A 26,268-nucleotide genomic window follows, 5' to 3' on the forward strand; every position below is an offset into this window, starting at 1 on the left:
GTCTGCAGTATGATTTTCTTCTTATGAGGACTAACAGTGTATTTCTGATCACATATGATTAATTAGGTTGCTTTCACCATGACTCCCCAGGTAAAGAACCCAACTGCCAATGCAGGAGACCTACAAGACATGGATTCCATCCGTGGTCCGGGAAGATCCCCTCAAGGAGGAAGTGGAAACCCACTCCAGTATTCTTGCCTGGAAAATTCCATGGGCAGAGAAGCCTGGCATGCTACAGTTCACAGGATTGCAAAGAGGCAGACATGACTGAAGTGACTTAGCATGCATAGATAAGTAAACTCTGACTCCCATAAAAGGAGATTAGCTTTTATTTATCCAAGAAGCAACTGATCATACACCAACTCACAAGGAGAAAACTGTGCACGCTGTGAGCTCACAGCACAATTCAGTGAACTAGACACGATGAACAGACATTTGAGCAAAACAAGAGTCATTAAAAACTCCCAACTTCTTGAGGTGAAAAATATTCTTAAATAAATTTAGGGCAAAGGAGTAAGTAAAATTTGATTTATGCTATAACTGAGCAGAAGGGAGAGGACTAGGGATGATGACTGCTGCCCTGCTTGGATTAGAGGAAAACGGCAAACAATCCAGACAGCCCTGGATTAACAGGGGAATGTTTACATAAACTAGGAAAGGTCTTAAAACAATTAAAGGATAAAAGAGATTTATATTTACTGGCCTTAAAAGATCTTTAAAATATTTTAAGTGAAACAAAGCTCTAGGATCCCATTTATGATTTTAAAGAAACCAAGTCAAGCTCTTATTTCAGTAGGTACATATATACTACACATTGGTACACACGGCAAAGGTATGGGAGGATACACTATGATGTGGGTAGGCTTACATCATCCAACGACAAAAGTGACTTCTGAGGAAAGGACAAGAACAGGGTGGTAACTAAGGACTTTAGTCACCCATGAAGTTTGAAAAATAAGATTAAATCCACGATTATTTGTATGATTAAAGATAAAAGCACTAAAGAATTAAAGATTGTTTAGAAAACGATGATGGGAGCAACGTATTGAAACAGTGAACGGGGCCAAAGAAAACTGGGTTCAAAGAAAACTGCAGTCTCAAAGGCCTCTCTTATTTAAGAAGAACGAGCAATTGAGCATTTAACTTAACTGTGTTCCAGACAGCGGAAACTACCAGTGTAAAGACTTGTCTGAAAAACAGCACAGAGACCAACTTGGCTAGATAGAGCAAGTGAGCAATAGTTATAACGTCACTCAGGGGCTCTGCTCTCACTCCAAGTGAGACGGGAAAGCAAAGGAGGGCTGTGTGTAGAGGACTGACTGACCTTAACTTTATAAAGGATCGCTCTATTTCTTTGTAAGAATGTACCATGGGAGGTGCCAGGTTAGAAGCAAAGAGGTCAGTTAGGAAGCTGCTGGAATAATCTAGATGAGGGGTGAAGGCAGTGAAAGCAGTGAGGGAACGAGATGTGGTCAGATCCCAGATAAATTCTAATGGCAGAACCAAAAGGATTTCTTGAAAAACTGGTAATGAAGAAAGAAAGAAAAGAATCAAAGACGATTTCAAAGGTTCTGGCCTAAGCAAGTGGAAAATGGAGCCACCGTAACGGAAAAAGAAAATGTGAATAAAGTGCGTTTGAGAGAGGTCAGGAGCTCCATTGTGGGTGTGCTATCATTTGGGATGACAATCAGACAGCCAAGGAGTAGCTGGATATTTGAGTATGGCAGCTATGAACTGAGCATGAGGTGCTCACAAGGCAGAGAGAAAAGGAAACAGACGGAGAAGGGGAGACCTGAGAAATGGGAGGAAAACCTACAGAGCTGCGGTCTTCTAAAGGCAAATGACAAATGTCATCAAATATGTCACCGCTGCTGAAGGAGCAAGTAAGCAGATGACTGGGACCTCTCACTAGACACAGTGCCATGGCAGCCTCTGACAGCCTTGACACAGCAGTTTCAGCTCTGGGGAGGGAAGTGGGCAGGCATGGGGAAGAAGTCTACCTACAATGGTTTCAGGACAAAAGACAGACATATACATTCTTCAAAATGAAAAAACACTGAAGTCACCCAAGGCCACACCCCAGGCACAAAGGACTAACCATCTTTTCCTCTGAGGAGCTGCTGCCTTTCTACCAACGATATCTCCAGTCCCTCCTTCACACTTCCAACTTAGGAACATAAACAAGATACTGAATTGCCCCCAACTCTTGATAGCATCCAATCCACAATTAGCCCTTATCCCTCCTTACGATCATTTAGCACAAGTTCAAACCCTGTCAGGGAGATCATTCGGATGAGAGGTGAAGGGGGTGCCAGCAGTGCATGGAGGGGTGTCAGGGACACTCTACTGTCTGATTCCTGTGATATGAATCTCATGCTCGCAGTAAGTCAGTAATAAAACTTTTTAAAAAAGCTAACCGCCCCCAACAAAAAACTCATTAAAGTTAACAGGCAAATGAAAAACTGGGAAAATATTTACAGCATAGAGCAAAGGGTAAAAAATATATATTTATTAAAAATATGTTTAATCACAGAAAATTTCAAACTTATGAGAGGGTTATAAAATGAACCCTGAAGTACCCATCTCCAGCCTCGGTTCCTGCTGTGGCCTGTGTTGTTTGTCCATACCCCCACCCATCTCCCCTGTCTAGCTCCCCAGATTTTTTTTTGATGCACATGTCAGGTATCACTTCATTTCATTTACTGATATTCAGTACTCATCTCTAAAAGATGAAGATTCTTTAAAAAACCATAACTGGTAAATAATTATGATACAGAATTCCTAAATAACGAATATCCTGTCAATGTTCAAATTCCCCTAATTTCTGTTAACTGTTACTAAAGTTCTTGTGGTTTGAATCAAGGTCCATATGAATTCTATACATTGTGCCTGCCTGCTATTTCTCCTAAGTCTCCTTTAACTGTAGGCTGCCTCACCCTGCAACTGACTTCTTGAAGAAGAGTTTTCCACTTGAGAACTGTGCTGACTGCTGGCCTGAGGTGCATTTAACAGGTCCCTCTGTCCCCTGAACTTCTTACAAACTGGTACGCAGACCTTGATCAGACTTAGGTCTGGTTTTCTGTTTTGGCAAGAAGAGCACGGGTATTGCTTTGCATCTCTAAATGTCTGGATGTTGCTCTTTTGGGGCTCTTAGCAGTTTTTCAGGATCATGGCTTAGATCCATTAATTCATTAGGACTTGAAAAACAGTGATAGTTTAAAATTTCTTCTTCATTTTATTAGCTGGGATATGTCTATTTTAAAAAAATCTTCTCATGTATTTGGTTATTGTGAGGTAAAGTTTGCAAAAGAAAAACAGGATAAATATTTGATTCTTTCCTTTATGGTTCCCTGGCATTTACTACAGTAAGCAATGAACAGCGTATTTTTAAAGATCATTATGAACTCATGGGTTTTATGTATGTGTGAATCAGATTTCATTACTATTCCCACTGAGGTTCTAACGCTCATCTTCAGGTTGGCTCCCGACTCTCTTTGCTAATCTCAGGAGTCTCTGCTAGCTTCACTGCTTCTGTTGTGGTAAGATGTTCCAGGTCCCTCACACACTTTCCTGACCTAGCAACAGGACAAGCCATTACTCCAAGAAGTCCTAGTTCCTTCCTGGAAATGGTATTCGGCAACCACAGTCTGGGTGCTGGGGTGCCTGCTACTACGAGGTTGTTCACTGTTTCTATAAGCTGTTTCAGGGGACAGAGAAAAATAATTTTTTAAAGAAAAAAATCCATCAGGTTCATTCTGACTCTTCTAATTAAAATTCAGGAGTACAAGCTTTATTTATAACCACATTGATGTTATCTGTCTTTTTTCTAATACTGAAAGTGCCTGTTCTCAGTGATACCGACGTAACTGTTTGCTTTATCACACACACACATTCATACCTCTTTGTGTCAGATTATGTGTGTATACATAATGTAAAATCACCAGAAGGAAATATAACAAAATGTGAATATTAATAGCATAAGAGATAATGAGGAGTTCTAATTTTTTTCTTTTAATTCATTTTTATACATCCCAAATTTCTACAATAAACATGTATTATCAGTACTCAGAAAAGAAAAAAGAATAATATCATTTTTAAAACCATGGTTGGCTCACCAACTTTCAAGACACCCAAAGTACTCCTTTAGTGAGCATATAGAATTCCTTAAAGGATATTACGTAAACCCTAGCCTTAGATCTCAAAACCCTAATACAGGTTACCACTGCTCCCCACTCCGAACACCCACAGACCCTGGCTCCAAAAGTAAAGTGACTTACATTCCTCACAGATACGGTTTCCTCTACTATAATCTCCATCTCTGTCCCAGGGTGAACATCACTCCCCAAAGCGAAAAACAGGAACAGCTAAGATTGAAACAGAGGTATAAACACAATTTAATTTGAATTTTAAAATTCTATAAATATATAATTTATTTCCAAAAGAGAAAAGCCAAAGATCATAAAACTTTAATAAAAATCTCAAATTATGTAAAAACAAGTCTTATGTTGAGTAAAGTTATAATTTAAACAATAATCTTGACTACCTAGAAAAGTAAGATACTTCATCACCAATGTTTTTACTCCTAATAAACATCTCTCACAGATATTTATTCTACTATGATCTCCATCTCTTTCTCAGTCATTCCTCAAGGAGATTTGCAATTACTGTACACTGTAAGCATTAACTGTATTTTTTCTGAGTCCTTAGTTTGTGATCTTATTTTCTGTCCAGAGGTCCCATATACTTCAACTCCCAGAAACCCAAAGAAAAAAATGTAAACCTGATCTCCTGTCTGTTCAGTTTCTTATAGCCTTATTTTTCCTTTCTAATGCAACTTCACCTGTCATGTTTCTCATTCCCTGAGCTTGTCATATACTACTATTTGCTAGAGTTTGGGGAAGAACAAATTAAAGGGTGGGGGGCGGCTGGGAAACTAATCAAGTGGATTAGTTCCATAACAGGGATCCAGGAGCCAGGGGGATCCTGATATATGAGTTCAGCTTACTCTGATGCACAGCCCTAACAGTAAGGACATTATTATGCCTTCTGGACTGTAATGAAAGTTTATTGAGTAGGCGAGGTTTATGGCAAAGGTCAGTCTGATAGTACTTTATACATAAAATGAACACTGATAAGAAAAAAGCTGCTGTGAGTCTATTATTGCAGGCAGTAATTAAACTCCAAATCAGTACACTGTATTTCATTAAATCTAAAATACTGCTGGTTGTTACTTATTATTCTATGTACCACTAAGAGAGAAAGCACAGCACCAGCTATAGCTGTAGGAAGCTACTGACTGTAAGATGCATCCAAGTCTCACAGATATTAAAACGTAGGAGGAAAGGGGTGAATTTTAGAATTTATGAATTATGGTGGTTGAAACTGAGGCCACTTAAGTTTAAAGATCCCTCTTAACCACAAAATTTTCATAGGAAAACAATCTTATGAATATACTTTGACATAACATTTTTTATTTAAACAGAGAACTAACTACATGGATATATTCCTACAGATAAAAGGTATAATCTAAGGAAAAGAAAAAAATTTTAAGAAAAACAGTATTACTACAGTAGTTAAGGAGAATTTTGCAGTTAAGAGCTTCTGATCATGGGAAGCTGGGTTTTGGTCTGTTGGGTAACCTTCGTTTACCTGCGAGGAAGTTGGTGCTTTTCCAGGACATAGTCCCAGTGAACTCCCCATCTTCAGTCCTGCTTCCTTCAGAGTGTATCTGTCTGGCACTATAAAGAATTTTGATAACACGGTAAATGTAACTAACTCCTACCTCTTTGGGCAAAAGAATACACTGAAATCATCTTTCTTTGAAAATCAAGAATGTTAAAGAAGAAAACTACAAAAAGATTATATATATTCTAGTTGTTTGATTTCAGATTTTCTTACTCTAGAACACATTATCCTTGTTATCTGTACAACAGTGCTAAGAGGCAGCTATGAATGTTCTAGATTCATACAATAAAAACCAGAAAGCTGTTGTTTGCAAGGATTATGTAATATTGTGAATTGATTCATGAATGATGGACTAGCTTCTTTCAAGTTTAAAGCTGCTGTGGTAACTACCATGAACAGTTTGAGTAAATAAACTCTAATAACAAGATGCATTACAGAGCTAAGAATCAAGTCTCCAGTTACAATGATAATTGGTGTCACAATAGAATTAACAAAACAAAAACTTTGGTAATAAACCTGGAAAGAAGTAACTAGATCAAAACCATGACTAAAATGAGCATCAGTTAATCAGGAAGAAAGATGTTTTACTTTAGAAAACAGAGGTGACTGAAATTTGGGGTAAGACTTTCTACAGAAAGTCTTCATAAGGAGGACACCTGGATGACAGTATGGTTTATAAACCAGTTTATAAAAGGTACGTTCAGAATATTAGGTATTAGAAGTCACTGTTTATAAAGTAAATGTGTTGAGAAGGATAAATGGCATGATTATATGTCAGCTTTTGAAGGCTAACAAAAAGATTTACCTGGACAAAGCAGTTTCCCATTTTTATCAATAGGCCTCAGACAGCTGTTCTCAGCTATAAATAAAAAGATGCTGGTTAGTGCAGCAAACAAACAAAAAAACCCAAAAAGATACTCTACTGTGTTAACTAGCAAGAAGTTGAAAAACAAAAACAAACAAGAGACAAAAAAAAAAAACCACCCAGCAACAAAAAACCCCGTACAGGCAATCTTCCTTTTATGCAGCAGCATGGAACCATGAGCACATCTGTGCAAGGTAAAACTGTGCAGAGAAATCTTAATCAGAAAAATTACGATTGCACTGTGACTTTTAAAAATTTCTGTCAAAACATTAAAACTCTGTCAGCTTTATGTGTACAGTGAAATAAAAAAATAGTAAAACTAATATTTACACTGTAATTTAAAACACTAGACATGGAGAATTAAAATGTTTCCTTTGCAAAAAACAGATCAAGAATTGTTTAAACAGGGCCTGCTTTCTTCTTGTACAGCTCACAGGACAGGGTGAGCAGCTTCTCTGCTTCCATGTGATACTCTTTCTACGTCTGGATCAGCTTCCAGTATTTCACACTTAGTACTTTCAGTTTTGTGAAATATCTCCAAGAGCTCCTTTAACATGAAGTTCTGTGCCGGCGTCAGTTCCTCTGGGATTATCTTCATACTTTTCGTCAAGACCACTTTCCTCACTTCTGTGAGTTCACGCTCACTGGCTCCTCTGGCTGCAGACCTCGAGTCTCTTGAATGACAACAGCGTCGGTATCCCCAGTCAGCTATTTCTTCCTCAGCTCCATATACCTTTGTTTCCTTCCGGCACTTTCACTGTTGTTGGCTAGTTTAGTTATCCCCCCTTTTTTAAGGATCACCTGGGTTTCATCACTGGGAGAAGAGGCGGCCACGACCTGCACACCTGGCCGCCCCGTGTGAAGTGAGCAGCAGCCGTGTACGGACCAGTCCCTGCGCTCTGAGGAGTGCAGGGACTGGCCACTGGCCACAGCGCGGCCCAGCCGCTCAGCGCGTCCGACCCCGCCGCCCCGCGGGCCGCGGCCCGCCAGGCCTCCCTGTCCACCGCCAGCTCCCGGCGTTCACTCAGACTCACGTCCACTCAGTCGGTGATGCCATCCAGCCATCTCATCCTCCGTCGTCCCCTTCTCCTCCCGCCTTCAATCTTTCTCAGCATCAGGGTCCTTTCCAATGAGTCAGGTCTTCCCATCAGGTGGCCAACGTATTGGAGTTTCAGCTTCAGCATCAGTCCTTCCAATGAATATTCAGGACTGACCTCCTTTAGGATGGACTGGTTGGATCTCCTTGCAGTCCAAGGGACTCTCAAGTGTCTTCTCCAATACCATAGTTCAAAAGCACCAATTAATTCTTCAGCACTCAGCTCAGCTCTCATGACTACTGGAAAAACCATAGCTTTGACTAGACAGACCTTTGTTGACTGTACATGCTACTTCACAGTGATCTGCAGACTAAAGAGCTTATAGCAAAGTCTGTACTTAATGTGATGACTCAGTTAATATCTGATGGCAGCTGACATTTGAACCATGCTGCTGGGTAACTGATAAACAATGAAATTCACCCATATCAGAGCTGCACAGAGACTACCTAGACTTCAAAGTTAGGTGGTTTTTATGCTTAGTTAGTAAATGGATTAGGGCAAATGTGCCGTTTTTGAGGATGCGAAGATTCCCACTTTGTGTGAAGACACTAGGTTTTAATTCCAAACAGAATTCTTACCAAGTTGGATATGAAGTTGGGGAATTCGAAGGAGTGGAGCAAGCCCTCTGAGAGGTCAGGAATGGCATGGGCCTTGGAAGGTCTAACTGTATCTGAGCAGAGCAGAGTCTCTTTGAGATTCCTGAGTTCTAGCCCTTATACTACAGTGATGTGAAGCTAGCACAGAATTCTAATACAATCTCCTTGACAACTGAAACAGCTTATGTTAAAGAGTTCTCCAATTTAAAACATGCATTTAAAATACTGGGGTTTTTTTTCATTTTCATTTTCATTTGACAAATGTCATGTGTTTTCTATGTGCCAGGCACTGTCCTAGAAGCTGACAATAAGCAAAACAGTCATGGACTCTGCCTGCAAAGAGCCTCATCTAATGGGAGGGGATGGACATTCATTGCACAAAACATGGGCTTATAGAGTAAATGCCACAAAGGAAAGGACGAGGTGTTAGAGTAAGACAGACAGACTGAGGCTGTGCAGTCAGGGACGATGAACATTAACATTTCAGCTGAGACCAAAGGAAAGATTGAAGTTAGCAGATGAAGAGTAACGAGGATGGAGTTCAAAGAGATTATAGAACTAAGAAGTCACAGGGGTGGAAGAGACCTTGTGCATCAGAAAAACCAGGAAGTGAGCACAGAAGCGTGATGTGAATGACAGATGAGTGGAGGGCGAGGTTAGTTAGGCATTGGTCAGATGAAGGAGGCTCCTGTACGCGAGGAGCCCACAGGCAACACGTTACAAAGAGCACAACAAAGGGCTCTGAGCAGAGGGTGACATGATCTGACGCACCTATGTTTAAGAAGATCACTTGCTATATAAAGACTAGTTTGGAGGGGAGGAAGAGTGGAAGGGAGGTCTGTGACATGGTAAGACAATGAACTATTCATCTTAAGAAGTCATATATTTTTAGTCAACTTTATTGAGATATACTTTACTTACAGTAAAACACATCCAGTTTAAGTGCACAGTTCAAAGAGTTTGATAAAAACACTCAGTAACCACCAGCAAATCGAGGTAAAATTTGCATCACCCCCCAAATGCCCTCATGTCACTTTGTAATCAACTCCCCCACCCCCTAGTCCTGATCTGACTCTGTAACTCCAGCTTAGATTTTCTTTTTTGACAATTTCACATTGTAAATGCAATCCTAAGAGTACCACTCTTTCATGCTAGCTTCTCTTGCCTGGCATGATGTCTTTGAGATTCACCCACGTTTTGCATGGGTTCACTTCATTTATTGATAAACAGTATCCCATTGTCTGGAATTTGTTCACCTGCTCACGAACATCTGGATTGTTCCCTGTTTTGGGTTATGAACATTTATGCACAGTATTTGCAAGATTTGTATTTCAAGTTTTCTTGGATGAAAACCCAGAAGAATTGGTAAGTGCATGTCTAAGTTCACAGGAAATAAGCTGGCTCTTTACTGAAGTGACTATCATTCCACGCTCCCACCAGCAGTGTACGGGACTCCAGCTGCCCCACGTCTGACATCACTTGGTTTTGCCCGCATCTGAAGTTTTCATCATTCTGCGCGTGTCGTGATGCACCATTACGGTGTCACTTTGTTGGCCGATGATACTGAGCATCTTTCCCTGTGCCTGCTGGGTGTTCACAGGTGGAGTTTCTTTCGTAAAGCAGCTTCCCAACTTAAGCTGTTTGTCTTTTGATTAGGTGATAAGTTTTTTTTTTTTAATGTATACTGGATGCAAGTCTATTGACAAATCCATGTTTTATAAATTTTTTCTCCCAGTTTGTGGCTTGTCTTTTCCAATGCCCTTTGAAGAAGTTTTAAATTTTGCAGTAGTCTAATTGCTTTCTTCTTCCTGATTTGTACTTTTTGAGTCTTTAAAAAAAAAAAATCTCTTCCTTGTGGTAAAAGTAACAAAGATTTTCTATGTTTTCTCCCCGAAATTTAATAGTTTTAGGTTTTAATATTTAAATGATGTGAGTTCATTTTTCACATGATGCAAGGCAAAGTTGGACTCGATCGATGTGAGTTTGAGTAAGCTCTGGGAGTTGGTGATGGACAGGGAGGCCTGGCGTGCTGCAGTCCATGGGGTCACAAAGAGTCAGACACAACTGAGTGACTGAACTGAAGGCAAAGTTGGAGTTTCATTTTTGCATTTATGGCTATCCAACTGGTGCAGCACTGTATGCTGAAATGCCCCATAGAAATATCTTGGCACTTTTGTTGAGAGTCAACTAAGTGTGTTTGTATCTGTTTCTAGCTATTTCAATGTAGTTCTATCAAAAACACTTTAGAACATTTCCACATATGATCTCTGTTACATATTCTTCTTAAAAGAGCCCTTAAAAACGTGAAAACTATTCTTAATTCACGGGAGAAACAGGTTGTAGGCCACAGTTTGCTGACCTCTGCTCTCATGACAACACACACTTGTTGATTTCTATAGTTACAGAGTAAGTCTTGAAATCAAATAGTGTAGCTCGTTCACTTCTCAGGAAATAGACTCTGAAAGCTACGCAAAGCAGCCAAAAAAAAAAAAAAAAGAATTCTAAATACTGGTAAGGAAATGAAGAAGCTGCAACCCTGATACACTGCCAGTGGGTGTGTAAATGCCTCAGCCACTCTGGAAAACAGTATGGCAGTTTCTTATAAAGTTAAACACAATTGTGACATATGACCCAGAAATTCCAATCCTGTACATCTACCCCAGAGAATAGAAAACATATGACTAGACAAAGACACAATCTTTACAGCAGAGTTATTCATGAAATCCCCAAAGTGGAAACAATCCAAATATCCATCTACTGGTAAAGAACCAACAAAATGTGATATATCCATACAATGGAATACTAGTCCGCAAGAAAACGAACAAGTTACTGAAACATGCTAAATCGTGGATGAATCTCAAAAATAATATAAGTGAAAGAAGTTAGTCATAAAAGACTATATATTACATGCTTCCATTTACATGAAATGTCCAGAAAAGCAAATCTAAAGGGACATTAAGTAGATGAATGGCCGTTAGGGACCTGGAAATAAGTGATCTTTTTGGAGTGATAGAAATGTTCTAAAACTGGATTGCTGTGATGGTTGTACGACTTTATAGATTACTAATAATCACTGAATTACACTTAAAATGGATGTTTTATCATATGTAAATTATACCTCAAAAAGTTGTAAAAGAATACCTAATGCCAAGTAAACAGTGAATTTGCAGAATGTTATATTAATTATGATAGTATATAAATGTAAAAATATAATATACACATACATATATATAAATGTTAAAATATAATATACACATACATATATGTATGGAGTATAATATACATAATACAATGTGAATTCAGAAGCTAGATACACACCCAGATCAGATATACTGATTGCAACTGGGGAGGGAGGGCGGGAGGGTTAGAGCTGAGGAGAACAACGGGGCTTTATCTGTAATATCTGAAGGAAAAACAAACCTGGCAAGATGTTGACATTTGTCCATTTTGTGTGGTAGATACATGAGTTTTCCCTAAATCACATATTTTTGTATAAATACTCTCCCATATTTTTTCATTTAAAAATCAAAACTAAATTAAACCAAAAGCAAACATAAATGATTACCTAGTTCCTTCAATAATTTTAATTCCTTTATGGCTTTAATTCGAATATCAAACACCACCTAAAATAGAGAAATAAACTAATGACTGTGTATAAGTTAAAAACAATGGGAGGAAGGGAAATGAAGATTATCAGTGTGTGCATATGCAAATTATGAGTTACTAATTACCTGACGTTTAACAATTTCTGCACGCTTGAAAAAAAGTTATTTCCTTCCCTGAAATTCTTCCACAAAGTCAAAGGGAAAAACTTGGTTTTTACCAAATTGATAATAATTGGACTAGAAAAGGCCTCCTACAGAAAACTTTAAAAATTAAAGATATAATAGTAGCAAAAGGCAAAAAAATAAAAAAACAACTCACCTTTCTGATAGCAAACAAAAGACACTGGAGACAATCATATTTCTTTATGTCAAAAATGATGAATTTAGGGTCAATAAGCATTAATTATATAAAAATGTACTAATCCAAGAGTACTATTTAAAATTTCTATGTAAATTACCTTATTTTAGACTTTTTTTCTTTTTTAAAAAATTTAGGCTAATTGCCCCTAGGGCACAAAATTGTGGAAATTGAGGGATAAAGATAATCATAGACTCTACTTCCCTCCCAGCTTGTCCCACCACCACTTCTGCTGTGACAAGACAGAGCAGAGCCGGCAGTAACCAAGGACTGCACCAGCCTCCTGCTCAGGGTCAAAGAGGTAGGTCTCTTGAGCTATGCAGTGCTGACCTTATAGTCCCCACTACTGTGCAAACAAATATTAATGCACCTTAAGAAACTATAATTTTATATAAAAGAAAACATTCTAAGTTTTCAAAATGAAGTTACAGAAAAAATCTTAAGAGACTACATAAATATAAAAAGATGTTTTCTGAAATTCTGTTTAAGGAAACCAGTATAAGTCTTAAATGGAAAAAAAATGAAGAAATATCCTTTTTAAGAGGAACTGGCTTTATATAGAGCAGAGTATACCATAGAACAACTTAAGATAAACTTTGTAAAATCCACACACCGAAGAACACAAAACCAAAACATAAACCTGGCTTAAAAAGCACAGAAAAAGCTCTTAAAAATAGCATTTCATAGTTATCAAAGTCAGGAGATTCCATGAACTAATTTAAAAAGGTAACTCTCACATTCTAATTCTAGGCTTTGGAGGGGAAAAAAGGCACATAATTTCTTGAAATGTGTCAAGGGCTAACAAAGGTAAATAAGCAATAATCAAATGTTACAAATAAAAAGGTGAGTTCTGAAGATTTATAAGTTTACTGAGATGACTGTTCCAAAAGATTAGGGTACTACTGCTTTCTAAACAAAATTCTACTAACTAAAAAACTGTCAGCCACATTTATAGTCTACTCACTGTGTTAAGAGTTGCTGATATTTTAACTTGCTCCTCTTCAGATTCTAATTGGCTTAAATTTTTAACTTGGAGCCAGTTGATCTCATTCACAGTATTGATCCATTTCCCTTGTTTTGTCAACAAACTGTAGGTAAAAAGACATTTAAAAAATGTGTGTTCACACAGTCCTTTTATGGATCAGAGAGGACTGGAAACTTCATGCTTTTCCTTAGGCACCACTTCCAAAATTTTCCACTTAACATGGCTAATTAAGGTAACCAAGTTCTACTGAGTTGGGCTTTTGAATGTTGACTATCTTTTTAGGGCGGTGTTAGCATTCTACAGAGTCTATATTCATGATTCCAAATATTCTTTGCCTTATACAAATAATTTGCTGCCACATTTTTCAAAGAGAACTGCTGTAATTGAACGATCAGTTGTTAACTTCTACCTGCGTACTGTAACTACTAGGGGAGCTTGAAAAAGGGATTCCTTGGTGGCTCAGACAGTAAAGCATCTGCCTGCAACGTGGGAGACCTGAGTTCCATCCCTGGGTTGGGAAGATCCCCTGGAGAAGGAAATGGCAACCCACTCCAGTACTCTTGCCTAGAAAATTCCATGGATGGAGGATCCTGGTGGGCTACAGTCCATGGGGTGGCAAAGAGTTGAACACGACTGAGTGACTTCACTTTCACACCAAAAGCCCACCCACAGAATGCAGAAGTAGCTTACCAGCAGGACAGCACGCACACTGTGCAGGCTGCCCCTGGATAAACACGCCACATCTAATGGATGTCACTCACACCACACACACTGTGTATTTGTATTTTTATTACAGAGGTTAAAAAAATCTATTATGAGAGCAGACGGCAGTGGAGTATCTTGTTCTAACAAGATTTTCCTACAGAAAATAGTAAAGGTTCTCGAGGAAGGAGTGACTTCTAATTTTCACAGAGGCACTGAATGGGCCAGCAGAAGGCCTCTTTGGGAGTATGTAGCAGAGCCCTTTGGCGAAGGCAATGGCACCCCACTCCAGTACTCCTGCCTGGAAAATCCCATGGACGGAGGAGCCTGGTAGGCTGCAGTCCATGGGGTCACTAAGAGTCGGGCATGACTGAGCGACTTCACTTTCACTTTTCACTTTCATGCATTGGAGAAGGAAATGGCAATCAACTCCAGTATTGTTGCCTGGAGAATCCCACGGACGGGGGAGCCTGCTGGGCTGCTGTTTATGGGGTCGCACAGAGTCGGACACGACTGAAGCGACTTAGCAGCAGCAGAGCCCTAAAACACAATTCTACACTTCATTTCAGTTATTCCACAATGGGACTCCACCTTGAGTCAGCAATCCTAAATATGGCAAAGCTTAAAGCACAAAGATACTCCCTGAAGAACCACTTTCAAATAATGGAAAACTGGGTAATGACAAGGGTGCTAGCTAAAATATTTAGCACTTACTATGTGCAAACCCTTGTAAGCTCTTAACTCTTTCAGTTCTTACAAGTGTATGAACCTGGTACTAATTATTATGCTCATTTTACAGAAGAATCTGGGCAGAAAGAGATGAAGTAACTTGCTTACAGTCATATTACTAGTAAGTGATAAAGCAAAAAACAAAGCCAGGCAGCTAGTCCCTGAGGCCTTGTCCCTGCCCACTCCTCACAGGAGCACAGGCGGGTAAACACAACACAGGTTATTAGGCAGCCATGAAATGAGGTGTATGAAGAGACTTCAAACATGAGGGGAAAGCAGGATATAACTATTTATCTACAAAATTGTCACTATGGTGTTTAAAAGAAAAAAAAACCTTCAAAACAAGCCCCCAGTTATTCGCACTCAGAAAGCTGAGGGAGGTGGACACCGCACGAGTGCGCAGTGCACGGACAGGTACAGGTCTGCTGTTCTGGGGCTCCTGTTTTCACCCCTGCATCTCCCAAGTCCTGAAAAATGTATATTACTTTCTGAAAAGAAATATATAATAAAAGTTTAAGTTAAACAAACAAGGTGGGCAAATAAGTGTCTGGAAAACACTTGTTGAAAAGAGAGTGGTAAGTGTAATACAAAATAAACACAGTTCACAAGCGCCCTGCTTCTCTATGTCACAGCCACTAATAACACAGGGCCTCTGTGATCTAAGTGCATTCACAGCACTGATAAAGCAGAAAACTGATTCACTGGTCATAACCTGAAGTCTTCAATGGACGGAAACTGGGGGGCTTACGGTATATGATACACCGATCATAGAAATGTACTGGCACAGACATGGGTAACAAAAATGAAGAGAGGAAGCACTTCTAAACTTCAAATGTGACTTACAGGAATCAAGGGTGTATCTCCCCACATAACTGCCCTACCTGGGCAGCTGGAGAATGGCAAACAGGTTCTAACAAAAAACTGAACTGCCTTCTGAGATTCTTGTGATAAGGCAGACAAGTCATAATACCCTTCTCATGAAAAATTTCGGGAACTTTCTTTGTGAGAATGTGTCCTCAGTCTTAAGATGAGTACTAATTAGAATTATTTGATAGGATTCTGCTTTATTGCCAACTAACCTACACTGTATCTAGCCTATACCTGTATTATTCAGTTACCACATTTACCAAATTAAAAAAAAAAAAGAAACCACATTACAAAATCATATTTTTCCCGGTCGCCTAACCAAGAACATTCCTATTTATGATATATAGAACACAATGTCTAGAAATAAAAAGAAACATTTAACTCTTATCATTATTAACAAAAAGCTTTAGAGTTCTACTAAGAGGTAGCACTGTAACTAAAATAACTTTAAGAAGCATTCTCTTTTTAGCATGTTACCTGTTACCATCATGAGAGCCCTGGATTAAAACTGAGCTTCCGTTTCTGAGGCCTTGCTCTCTGAATGTCTTTTTCAAGTCTTCCTTGGGAATGGTGGTCCAGTTCTCTTCATCTCTAGATTCAGTGTTGTTGATTAAGATGACTCCCTCTGGAATTGCTAGAGCTGTGAATACAGTGCCTATTTCTGCATTAGATGGAAAGACATGTGGAGATTCTTTCAACTGCTGACACTCCTCTCCCTCACTGCTTGTTGCTACATGAAGAACATTTAAAAGCAGAGGTTCACAGTCGCTACCAGTTGGAATCTGGATTCCGCCAACCTACAACAATATCAAGTCAACCATTAGTACAGTTCATATTGACCAAAGTTAAATCAACACAGTAATGCAGTAAAAGATGTTCATAGAATAATTCTCATTTTTTTTTCAAGTGAAATAAAGTTTTCACAAAATCTCTTTCAAGTACCAGAAGCACAGCTTTAGATTTTGAAGGTCTTAGCCATCATTTACTTTTCAGGAGACAGATCTCCAGTGGAGACAGACACGTGAGTCCTCAGAGGTGGTTAAGACATGAGGAGGACCGAGGTCCATGGAGGGGTGAGACGCTCCTCACCCCTTTCTCGACTGCGCTCCCCTAGTCATCTCCGCCTCTACTCAGTATGGCGTCCTGTCCTGCTGAGTCCTCATCCCGAGTCCGGACGGACCATCCTGGGCACCGAGCTCAGTGCAGTGGCTTACACCTCATGCCTGAAGGACACAGACTGAATACTCACCTTTGCATCTAGCTTCTGACACACAGCCTGGCCCCATGGAGATGTTATACAACTATCCCTGAACATATGACCAGCACGGATTGGACTTAGAATTTATTGGACATTTCAGCACTCTTAATATATGTGCTGTCACATGTGCCGAATAAAATTTTATCATAATAACTTAAAAAATATCCAAAACTCTCAGGACATTTCCTCAACACTTATTTACCTCCACCCCATTCCATACAAAGATGTCTTCTCCATCAGCGATTTCAATTTCACACAGTGTCAGGTCATCTCCTAGGAAGATGAGAGTATCAGTGAAACTGTTCTTATGATCCTCAAAAAAAAAAAAAAATTTTAAAGACAGAGCTCAAACATTTGTTTGAAAAAGCATTCTCATTAAGGGAAATTAAGAAAAAGGAAGTAATTATGGTTGTTATACTGGTATTATTTTTCAATCTTTATTCCTTCCATCATACTCTTTACTTTTTTTTCCTCTTCATTTTTATTTTCCCTGAAATCTTTGTGAGCATGATAGCAGGAAAAAAGAATCAATATTAAAGGTCAACTGTACTTGACACTGTGAGTACAGAGAAGACTTAAACATCACATGGTCCTCACTCCACCACTAATTAGCTGTACAATCTTGTGGACTTCAAGCCTCTATGCTGTTTTCTCATTTATGAAACGGGGATAAAAGAATTTTGTGAAATCAAATGAGAATTTATACAAACACTTGTCTTGGTCTTTGGCTCCATAAGTCCAAGATAAATGTTACTGCTGTTACTGGTATTAATGTTTTGTTGTTGTTTAAAGGAAGTACTTTTAAGCTCTTAACGTGCTTTTGTCTTGTTACCAAATCTGAAGTTGGGAACTGGCTTAAAAAACCAAGCTGTATTAAATATTTAAATAGTTTCAAACCATTTTGCTCAGAAGTTTGTGGTAATATAAAAAAAATTTCCAAAGCTTTAAAAATTTTTGTTTAGTTGCTAAGAAAAGTAGTAGGTAGGGGGGAACTGGCCAAGAGTAGGAAATCATATGAGCCCCACAAAAAATGCAAATATACAAAATAAGTTGCTGTGTCTTAATATTTATCTTACCATTAAGTGTCTGGCAAACATGAAGTCCTGCTGGTACAAACTTGGCAACACTAAGAACCATATCTCCTTCCCAAAATTCTAACAGCTGCAGGATATGAATGAAAGAAAAGAAGACAATGAAAAATAACACAGAGATTACTTTTCCAGATAAAATAAGGAAGAGCACTGTGCCAATTTCTTTATGTAGCTGATACAAACAAATACAACAATGCCTACCCAGCACCAAAAACGGGGGAAGAAGGCATTTTTCATCATTAACTTAGTCAAATCCAAAGAGTTAATCTCACATCCATTAATGATCAAAGAACCTTGACAAACACAAAGAGCACAGTGACCTTCTCAACAACAACCATTTCTACTTAATTTATTGGAAGACCACTTTTATCAGAAGGCAAAGTGATCTGTGTGCCAGCCCAGGAATCCTGGTCCCAAAGAACAAAAATTATGTGTTTAATCAGCCCTATTCAGGGAGAAGCACCACACATGAATATTCTTGCTTCTTGAAAGGAATGTCTCCCTTTGTAAATTTAAAAAGTGGCATTACCACTTTATTCAATAGATTAGCAGGGATTTTTTAAGTTTCTATCTCCAGGAGTCTAAGGACTGTGGCAACCTCACCAAAACAACATCACTCATAATGGTCAGTCCTATTCAGCCTCTCTCCACAGTATTACAAGACAGTTCTCTTAAAAAGAAACTTCAGGGACTTCCCTGGTGGTTCAGTGCAAGTCTTCAGTGGGAAGACTCCGTGCTCTCAATGCAGGGGATCCAGGTTTGATCCCTGGTCAGGGAACTAGATTCTACATGCCACAGCCAAGAGGTTGCATGCTGTAACTAAGACCTGGCCCAGACTAATAAACAAATAATAATAATAAGAAGAAACCTCATACTTACACATGAGCACTGAACTATGTCAGCCGTACAGATGCCTGCCTGTGGGTTAATTCTAAGACAGCAGAGTGTGTGCGGGCGTACAGCACACACTCAGTCACATCTAACTCTCTGCGACCCCAAGGACCGCAGCCTGCCAAGCTCCTCTGTCCATGGGGCTTCCCAAGCAAGAATACTGGAGGGAGTGGCATTATTAGAGAAATGCAAATCAAAACCACAATGAGGTATCATTTCACACTGGTCAGAATGGCCACCATCAAAAAGTCTATAAACAATAAATGCTGGAGAGGGTATGGAGAAAAGGGAACCCTCTTACACTGTTGGTGGGAATGCAAACTGGTACAGCCAGCCACTATGGAGAACAGTGTGGAAATTCCTTAAAAATCTGGAAATAGAACTGTCATACGACCCAGCAATCCCACTGCTGGGCATACACACCGAGGAAAGCAGAATTGAAAGAGACATGTGTACCCCAATGTTCATTGCAGCACTGTTTACAACAGCTAGGACATGGAAGCAACCTAGATGTCCATTAGCAGACAAATGGATAAGGAAGTTGTGGCACATATACACAATGAAATATTACTCAGCTATAAAAAAGAACACATCTGAGTCAGTTCTAAAGAGGTGGATGAAACTGGAGCCTATTATATAGAGTGAAATAAATCAGAAAGAGAAACACAATATAGTACATTAATGCACATATATGGAATTTAGAAAGATGGTAATGATGACCCTATATGCAAGGCAGCAAAAGAGACACAGATGTAAAGAACAGACTTTTGGACTCTGTGGGAGAAGGCGAGGGTGGGATGACTTGAGGGAACAGCCCTGAAACATGTATACTACCATATGTGAAACAGATGACGAGTGCAAGTCTGATGCATGAGGCAGAGTACTCAAAGGTGGTGCACCGGGACAACCCAGAGGGAGGGGATGGGGAGAGAGGTGGGAGGGGGGTTCAGGATGGTGGGACACGTGCACCCATGGCTGATTCATGTCAATGTATGGCAAAAACCACCACAGTACTGTAATTATCCTCCAATTAAAATGAATTAATTAAGAAACATACTGGAGTGGGTTGCCCTTCCCTTCTCCAGGGGATCTTCCTGACCCTGGGACTGCACTAGTGTCACCTGCATCTCCTGCACTGGCAGGGGGTTCTTCACCACTGCACCAGCTGGGAAGCCCTAAGGTAACAGAGATGTACACTTAAAACACCAAAGGGATGACTGGCATGAATCTCAATGTCATGACAGTGACCAAGGCCTTCTCCAACTGAAACGCTACCCTAAGCAGGGTCAATCCCCAAGTCTACCTATATCAACACTGTCAGGGTTGGCTCAGAAATAAACTTTTAATGGAAAAATTGAGAAGTATTAGACAATTTTAGAAATCCTGATCCTGTATTAAAATATCATTCAAATCAACTAAAGTTAAAGAAATTGGCCTGCTTTTCTTTGTACAAGGGGAAACTCAAAAGAAAGCTAATAATTTTGATAAATGATACAGTTTTTCAGAAAATTCATTTATTTCTATGGGGGAGCGCTTCCATTTTCTATTGCTCTTTTCCTTGACAGGATGTAGTGTGGGGTAAAGTAAAATTAAGAAAAAGAAACAGTAGGGAAACCAGGGCTGGAGTTTAGAGTTCTACTGCTAACTAATGCCTGACCCTAGGCAAGCCATCAGATCTCTTTAAGTCACAATTTCGCATCTTTAAAATGGGGCTATCTTGTCCTTCCGGAGTAGAAGAAGCAAATGATACAATTTATATGAAAGCACTGTAAGCAAAATAAACAGCACTATTATTGTCATTAAAATACAACTGGATAAATGATTTGCGACCATTATTATAACCATGTTTGTTTTTACTATAGACCAGTAGACATTTTCCTTCCCTTAGGAATCTTGTTAATAAAGTCGTTACACAATGAAAGGAAGAAAAGTTAGTTGCTTTTATTTGTTTAGTGGCTCTTGGCTTTAGGCAACATAATTATCTATCTTTTTACTCCTTTTAAAAAGCAATTCTCTTTCATTTATTTTCCCTGAAACAGACAACCTTATACTCTTTCTCTCCCCCAAATTAAATACACCAGGCTTGCTTCTTCTCTGAAAACATGCTGACAGGACCCTTTGAGTCTTGACTGTGAAGAAGAGTTGTTTAAAAATACTGACAAGTGAGGGGAGACATTTGGGCCATCCCTCTATGGAAGTGGCACATGTAGGATTTTCCTAAGCTGCTGTGATAAATAAATAGCTGAATCCTAAACAGAAGTTTAAAAACGAAAACCAGCTTGAGACGGACCTTAATGTCTGTTAAGAGGAAGTGAGGCTAAATTACCTGAAATATTGATTGTCGAAGATCTCCTAAAGTTTTCCTTTTATCAAAGGTCAAATCCCACATGCTTTCTGTTTGAGACACTACTGGGTGCAGAGCCCCATTGAGGAAATGATAATGGGGGCCGAGGTGGAGATGCAATTCAACAGTATTGTTTGTAGAATCACATTCTGCCCTTTAAAGAGGCATAAGAAACACATAAATGCCATGTTTTTATAAAAGATACTGTTTTATCTCAAACCAAAAATACCTGATTTACAATATAAAGAAGTTCTCCACTTAAGTAATTATAATTAACATCCTTTTCTTCCATGCTCCAAGATGTCTCATTTCAGTTTCTCAATTAATAGCTCTGCCACCATGAATTCCAAGGAAAATGGCTTTAATGTATGCTGTGCAGTGTTACTCTGAACAAATACTGACACTTGAAATCTTCCAATCCTGAGATTATCATTACGAACAAAATGCTGGAAACATGCTCCTAAAACCGTGGTAAGCGCTGTGGCCCACCCGCTTCATTCTTTCTGGAACTATTAGCAATTGTCCGCTACTCTTCCCCAGTAGCACACTGGACACCTTCTGACCTGGGGAGGCGCATCTTGCAGTGTCATAGCCTTTTGCCTTTTCATACTATTCATCGGGTTCCTGTGGCAAGAATACTGGAGTGGTTTGCCATTTCCTCCTCCAGTGGACCACGTTTTGTCAGAACTCTCCACCATGACCCGTCCGTCTTGGGTGGCCCTGCACGGCATGGCTCATAGCTTCATTGAGTTACGCAAGCCCCTTCGCCACGACAAGGCTGTGATCCATGAAGGGGTTACAACTTCTATTTTCCTCCTTACTTCCACTAGACCTCACAGACTCTCCCGTAAACTATTTGCAGTCAGCCTCACGATCCCTGGAGTCTACTCTCTCCAGGTCATATGTCCTCAGCAGCAGCCTTGCGTCTGCTACAGTTCTGAACCCATGGAGCTTCTGTGAGGCACTGCACCAAAAACACTCCAGAGCCCAGTCAGTGGAGAGCTAGATGACTCATCTGGCTGTAGCCACCACTCAGGTACCTCAGGCACAGTTCTGTGAATGCGGTCAAAGACACATTAGCTTTTGATGACCACAGTATAAAGCCTAGTGCTGATTGACTAAAAATCCCCTGGGTTGTTCCTGTTTTTAATACTAACTGCTAATCCACACTACTCATGGAGGTTGGTTATTTTTCACACTTCAGATATTTGACTCTGATAAATTTTTATATTTTTAGTGCCTTGATTTTTGTTGAGATATATTTCCTTAGATTTTAATTTGCTGTTCAATCAATTTATTTTTTCTCAGCTTCAAATCAATGATAAAAATGTTGAACACATACCTGCTATGTATGCAGCCCCTTGGGTCTATAAGAAGACTGAAGGAACATCCATTTCCCTAATCCAGTACCCTATGGACCCACCAACCCAGAAAACAAATAAAAAACCAGTTCTTCACGGTCCAAGGTTAGACCTCAAAAGAAAAATGTTGAGATCATCAAGTTCTCACAAATCATCCATTTAATAACCCATTGTAGGTTTTCGCCCAAGACTGACATTGAGCCAAACAGTCTGCAGACCCCACATTTCCTCCCTTTTGCCCGTCTCTGGTGTGCTGTCACTACAGGCCAGTTCTCCACAACGACTTACACACGAGGGGGAGTTTTCATGACAGACTCTGTCTGTGCCGAGGAAATAACTCATTCAGTACAATCGCGTGCTCAGATTTCTCTAGTTTTCTTAGACTTCGATCTCTACTTAACAATGGCCATTTAAGTGTCATTATTTCATCACTCTCACAGATAAGGGTAATTTCAAAGTAAAAGATACTCTCAGTATTAAAATTCAGCAGCTTATAACAAGACATTGGCAATAAATAGTTGACTTTTTTTCTTCTTTAATTTTCATTACTGAATACTTAAGACCTCAATTATGTCTTTGCTTCCCAGAAAAACCATTCAAATTCTAAAAGAAACTTAAAATTACCTTTTTATTTGTAGTTCAATGTTAGCTGCATCCATTTCACTCAGCAAATGACATGGAACCTTGTATCGTGGGTTAGCTCGAGCTGTGAACAAAACTTTTCATTAACTTGCGCTGACTAAATAAAATCTGGTTGCTGATAAATGCTGGAGAGAGTGTGGAGAAAAGGGAACCCTCTTACACTGTTGGTGGGAATGCAAACTAGTACAGCCGCTATGGAGAACAGTGTGGAGATTCCTTAAAAAACTGGAAATAGAACTGCCATATGACCCAGCAATCTCACTTCTGGGCATACACACTGAGGAAACCAGATCTGAAACAGACACGTGCACCCCAATGTTCATTGCAGCACTGTTTATAATAGCCAGGACATGGAAGCAACCTAGATGCCCATCAGCAGATGAATGGATAAGGAAGCTGTGGTACATATACACCATGGAATATTACTCAGCCGTTAAAAAGAATTCATTTGAACCAGTTCTAATGAGATGGATGAAACTGGAGCCCATTATACAGGGTGAAGTAAGCCAGAAAGATAAAGAACATTACAGCATACTAACACATATATATGGAATTTAGAAAGATGGTAATGATAACCCTATATGCAAAACAGAAAAAGAGACACAGAAGTACAGAACAGACTTTTGAACTCTGTGGGAGAAGGTGAGGGTGGGATGTTTCGAGAGAACAGCATTGAAACATGTATATTATCTATAGTGAAACAGATCACCAGCCCAGGTTGGATGCATGAGACAAGTGCTCGGGCCTGGTGCACTGGGAAGTCCCAGAGGAATCGGGTGGAGAGGGAGGTGGGAGGGGGGATCGGAATGGGGAATACATGTAACTCCATGGCTGATCATGTCAATGTATGACAAAACCCACTGCAATATTGTAAAGTAATTAGCCTCCTACTAATAAAAATAAATGAAAAAAAAAAATCTGGTTGCTGAAAAGGAAATATTGAAAACTATAAAGGACTGTGCTGGGAGCTAGGAAAGCTTCTACAATCTGTGTGAATACTAATTTTCTCTGGATCTTAGTTTTCCCATCTGTAAATTGAAAATATTAAAACATAAAAGAGGTAAACAGTTCTTTAAGCCAAGCTAGAGAATTCCATTTCTTCAACTCTTTTTAAATATACTTTTTAAAATGAACACGTGCTATTTTCTTCCTGATATCAAATGATCATTATAAATAAAAGTTCTAGAAATGATGTTTTTTAATGTAAAAGAAATAAATATCACCTATAATTGTACTCCTAGGGAATACTGCTAAAATGTGATCTATATACTGTTTTTTTTTGAGGATTTATATATACTTCTGGTGTTTATTCTACACAATGTGTCTGTATATACACACATATACACCCCACACCTATTTAAAGCAATTGAGATTATAGTCAACAAATATATAACTTGCTTTTTCATTTAATACACTGTGAATATTTTTCCAAAGCTTTAAATGACTGCATGGTAGCCCATTCTAATATATAGCTTAATTAATCCATTTCTTGGACATTCAGGTGATGTCCAGTTAGTCATTACTACAAAGTAACAGGGGTAACAAGTATCTCTGAACTAAAAATTTATACACAGTTCTGATTATTTCAAAGCAAATCTATACAATTACTGGCTTAAGGTTTTTAAATACATACAATCAAACCAGTTGTATTACTTTATATACCTATCAAATGTAGAGGAAGTGCTAATTGTTGAGAACCAGATTAATAGAAATACTTGATTTAGGAGGAAAAAAGTCACTCACTGCTGTTATGATTCATGTTTTTTGGTTATGGGCTACATAGATCTTTTTTGGCAGTTTATTGGTTGTTCATATTTCTTCTTCTGTACATTTTTATATCCTTTTTCCAATTTACTACTGAGCACAATGGAGTAAATTTAAGAGCACTCTACAGACAGGGAAAATAAATATGTTATATATTTTTCTGTTTTCCACTAGCTTGTCATTTGCCTTTTGGCATTGTGTAATAGGGTTTATGTGGGCTTCCCTGGCGGCTCAGATGGTAAAGAGTTTCCCTGCAATTCAGGAGGCCAGGTTCAACCCCTAGGTTGCGAAGATCCCCTGGAGAAGGGAATGGTTACCCACTCTAGTATTCTTGCCTGGAGAATTCCATGGGCAGAGGAGTCTGGCAGGCTATAGTCCAAGGGGTCACAAAGTGTCACAAGCATTAGTCACAACTAAGTGACTAACACACATACACAATTAAGGTTTGTATCACTCTTCCTTCATTTTTTTTGTTGCTTTCAAGCTAAGAAAGGTCTTTTCTATCTTAAGATCAGAAAAATATCTACATTTTATACATTTTAAGGGTTCTTTTTTACATAAAGATTAAAGAAAGTATAATTTCATGAAAGGGACAAATATTTGTACTAACTGTTAATTCAAGTGATGAGCAATTAACCATCTTCCCAGTTATATTTACAGAGTAATTAATTTTCCCCCTATTTATCTGAAAGGCTACCTTTTCATGGATTAAAATCCTAAAAATACTTAGATCAGCTTCTGGGCTTATTGCTCAATGATCTGTCTACCTCTGCATTAGTGCTACATTGTCTTAACTACTACAGCATTATAAATATGTTTACACTGATAGAGTAAATTTTCCTTTAGCATTCTCTCTTCAGTTTTTATTAATTTATCTTTTGAGGTGAATTTTAGAATCATTTTGCCAAGTTCCATCCCTTCAACCCCCTAAAAAACCATCAAGATTTTGGCTGGACCTTTATTTAAGTCCTAAGCTAACTGGAAAATTGTCACTTAGTACATATTCTAATTAGGTACACAGTGAAGTTCAATTCAGTGAAAAAAATAACATGTCATCTGAAAAAACTCATATATATTTCTACAATTGTGAAATCAATTTTTCTTCAATATTTTTTATCAGAACCATTACCAGATTTTTTCCCCTCAGGGGAAAAAACCTTTCTGGTCAATAGAACCATTACATAATTGTTACTGTTTCAGGTCCAGAGAGTTAATTTCCTTTGATTCATTGCAAATCAGTAACTGCTTTATTCTTATTCTTTATAAAAATGATCACTATTCTCATTCTCCAAGAACAGTATCTTCATCTGTCATGATTGATATGTCTCAATCTAAACAGCTTTCCTTGTTAGGATTTTTCACTTTTGCATAAATTCTGGGAAATGATTTAAAAAAAGTCTTACAGACTAATTAATGTTAGTAGCTTAA

The 26,268-nt window shown here is 38.8% G+C and overlaps 1 protein-coding gene across 13 annotated transcripts in view; it reads right to left on the bottom strand.

Annotated features, from left to right (window-relative positions):
- The window catches only part of USP40 (ubiquitin specific peptidase 40), a 79,390-nt gene that overhangs the window by 22,497 nt on the left and 30,625 nt on the right, over nucleotides 1–26,268 (bottom strand). For 8 of the 13 annotated variants that reach the window (XR_009689273.1, XR_009689274.1, XM_061122497.1 and 5 more), the window contains 10 exons: nucleotides 23,059–23,140; nucleotides 21,056–21,227; nucleotides 17,824–17,908; nucleotides 16,950–17,020; nucleotides 15,967–16,286; nucleotides 13,171–13,294; nucleotides 11,809–11,866; nucleotides 6,491–6,544; nucleotides 5,650–5,738; nucleotides 4,278–4,364 (listed from right to left, as the gene is read on the bottom strand). Coding sequence is in view for 11 of the 13 variants with exons in the window: in XM_061122497.1 (XP_060978480.1) it covers nucleotides 4,278–4,364; nucleotides 5,650–5,738; nucleotides 6,491–6,544; nucleotides 11,809–11,866; nucleotides 13,171–13,294; nucleotides 15,967–16,286; nucleotides 16,950–17,020; nucleotides 17,824–17,908; nucleotides 21,056–21,227; nucleotides 23,059–23,140 (1,142 nt within the window). In the remaining 2 variants the exon portion in view is untranslated. Of the gene's footprint in view, nucleotides 1–4,277; nucleotides 4,365–5,649; nucleotides 5,739–6,490; nucleotides 6,545–7,584; nucleotides 7,745–11,808; nucleotides 11,867–13,170; nucleotides 13,295–15,966; nucleotides 16,287–16,949; nucleotides 17,021–17,823; nucleotides 17,909–21,055; nucleotides 21,228–21,302; nucleotides 21,855–23,058; nucleotides 23,141–26,268 lie in introns of those variants that run through there. The other 5 variants (XM_061122504.1, XM_061122506.1, XM_061122508.1 and 2 more) reach the window with 5 other exon arrangements.

This window comes from Dama dama, chromosome 20 (assembly GCF_033118175.1).
Source record: "Dama dama isolate Ldn47 chromosome 20, ASM3311817v1, whole genome shotgun sequence".
NCBI classification, from domain to species: Eukaryota; Metazoa; Chordata; class Mammalia; order Artiodactyla; family Cervidae; genus Dama; species Dama dama.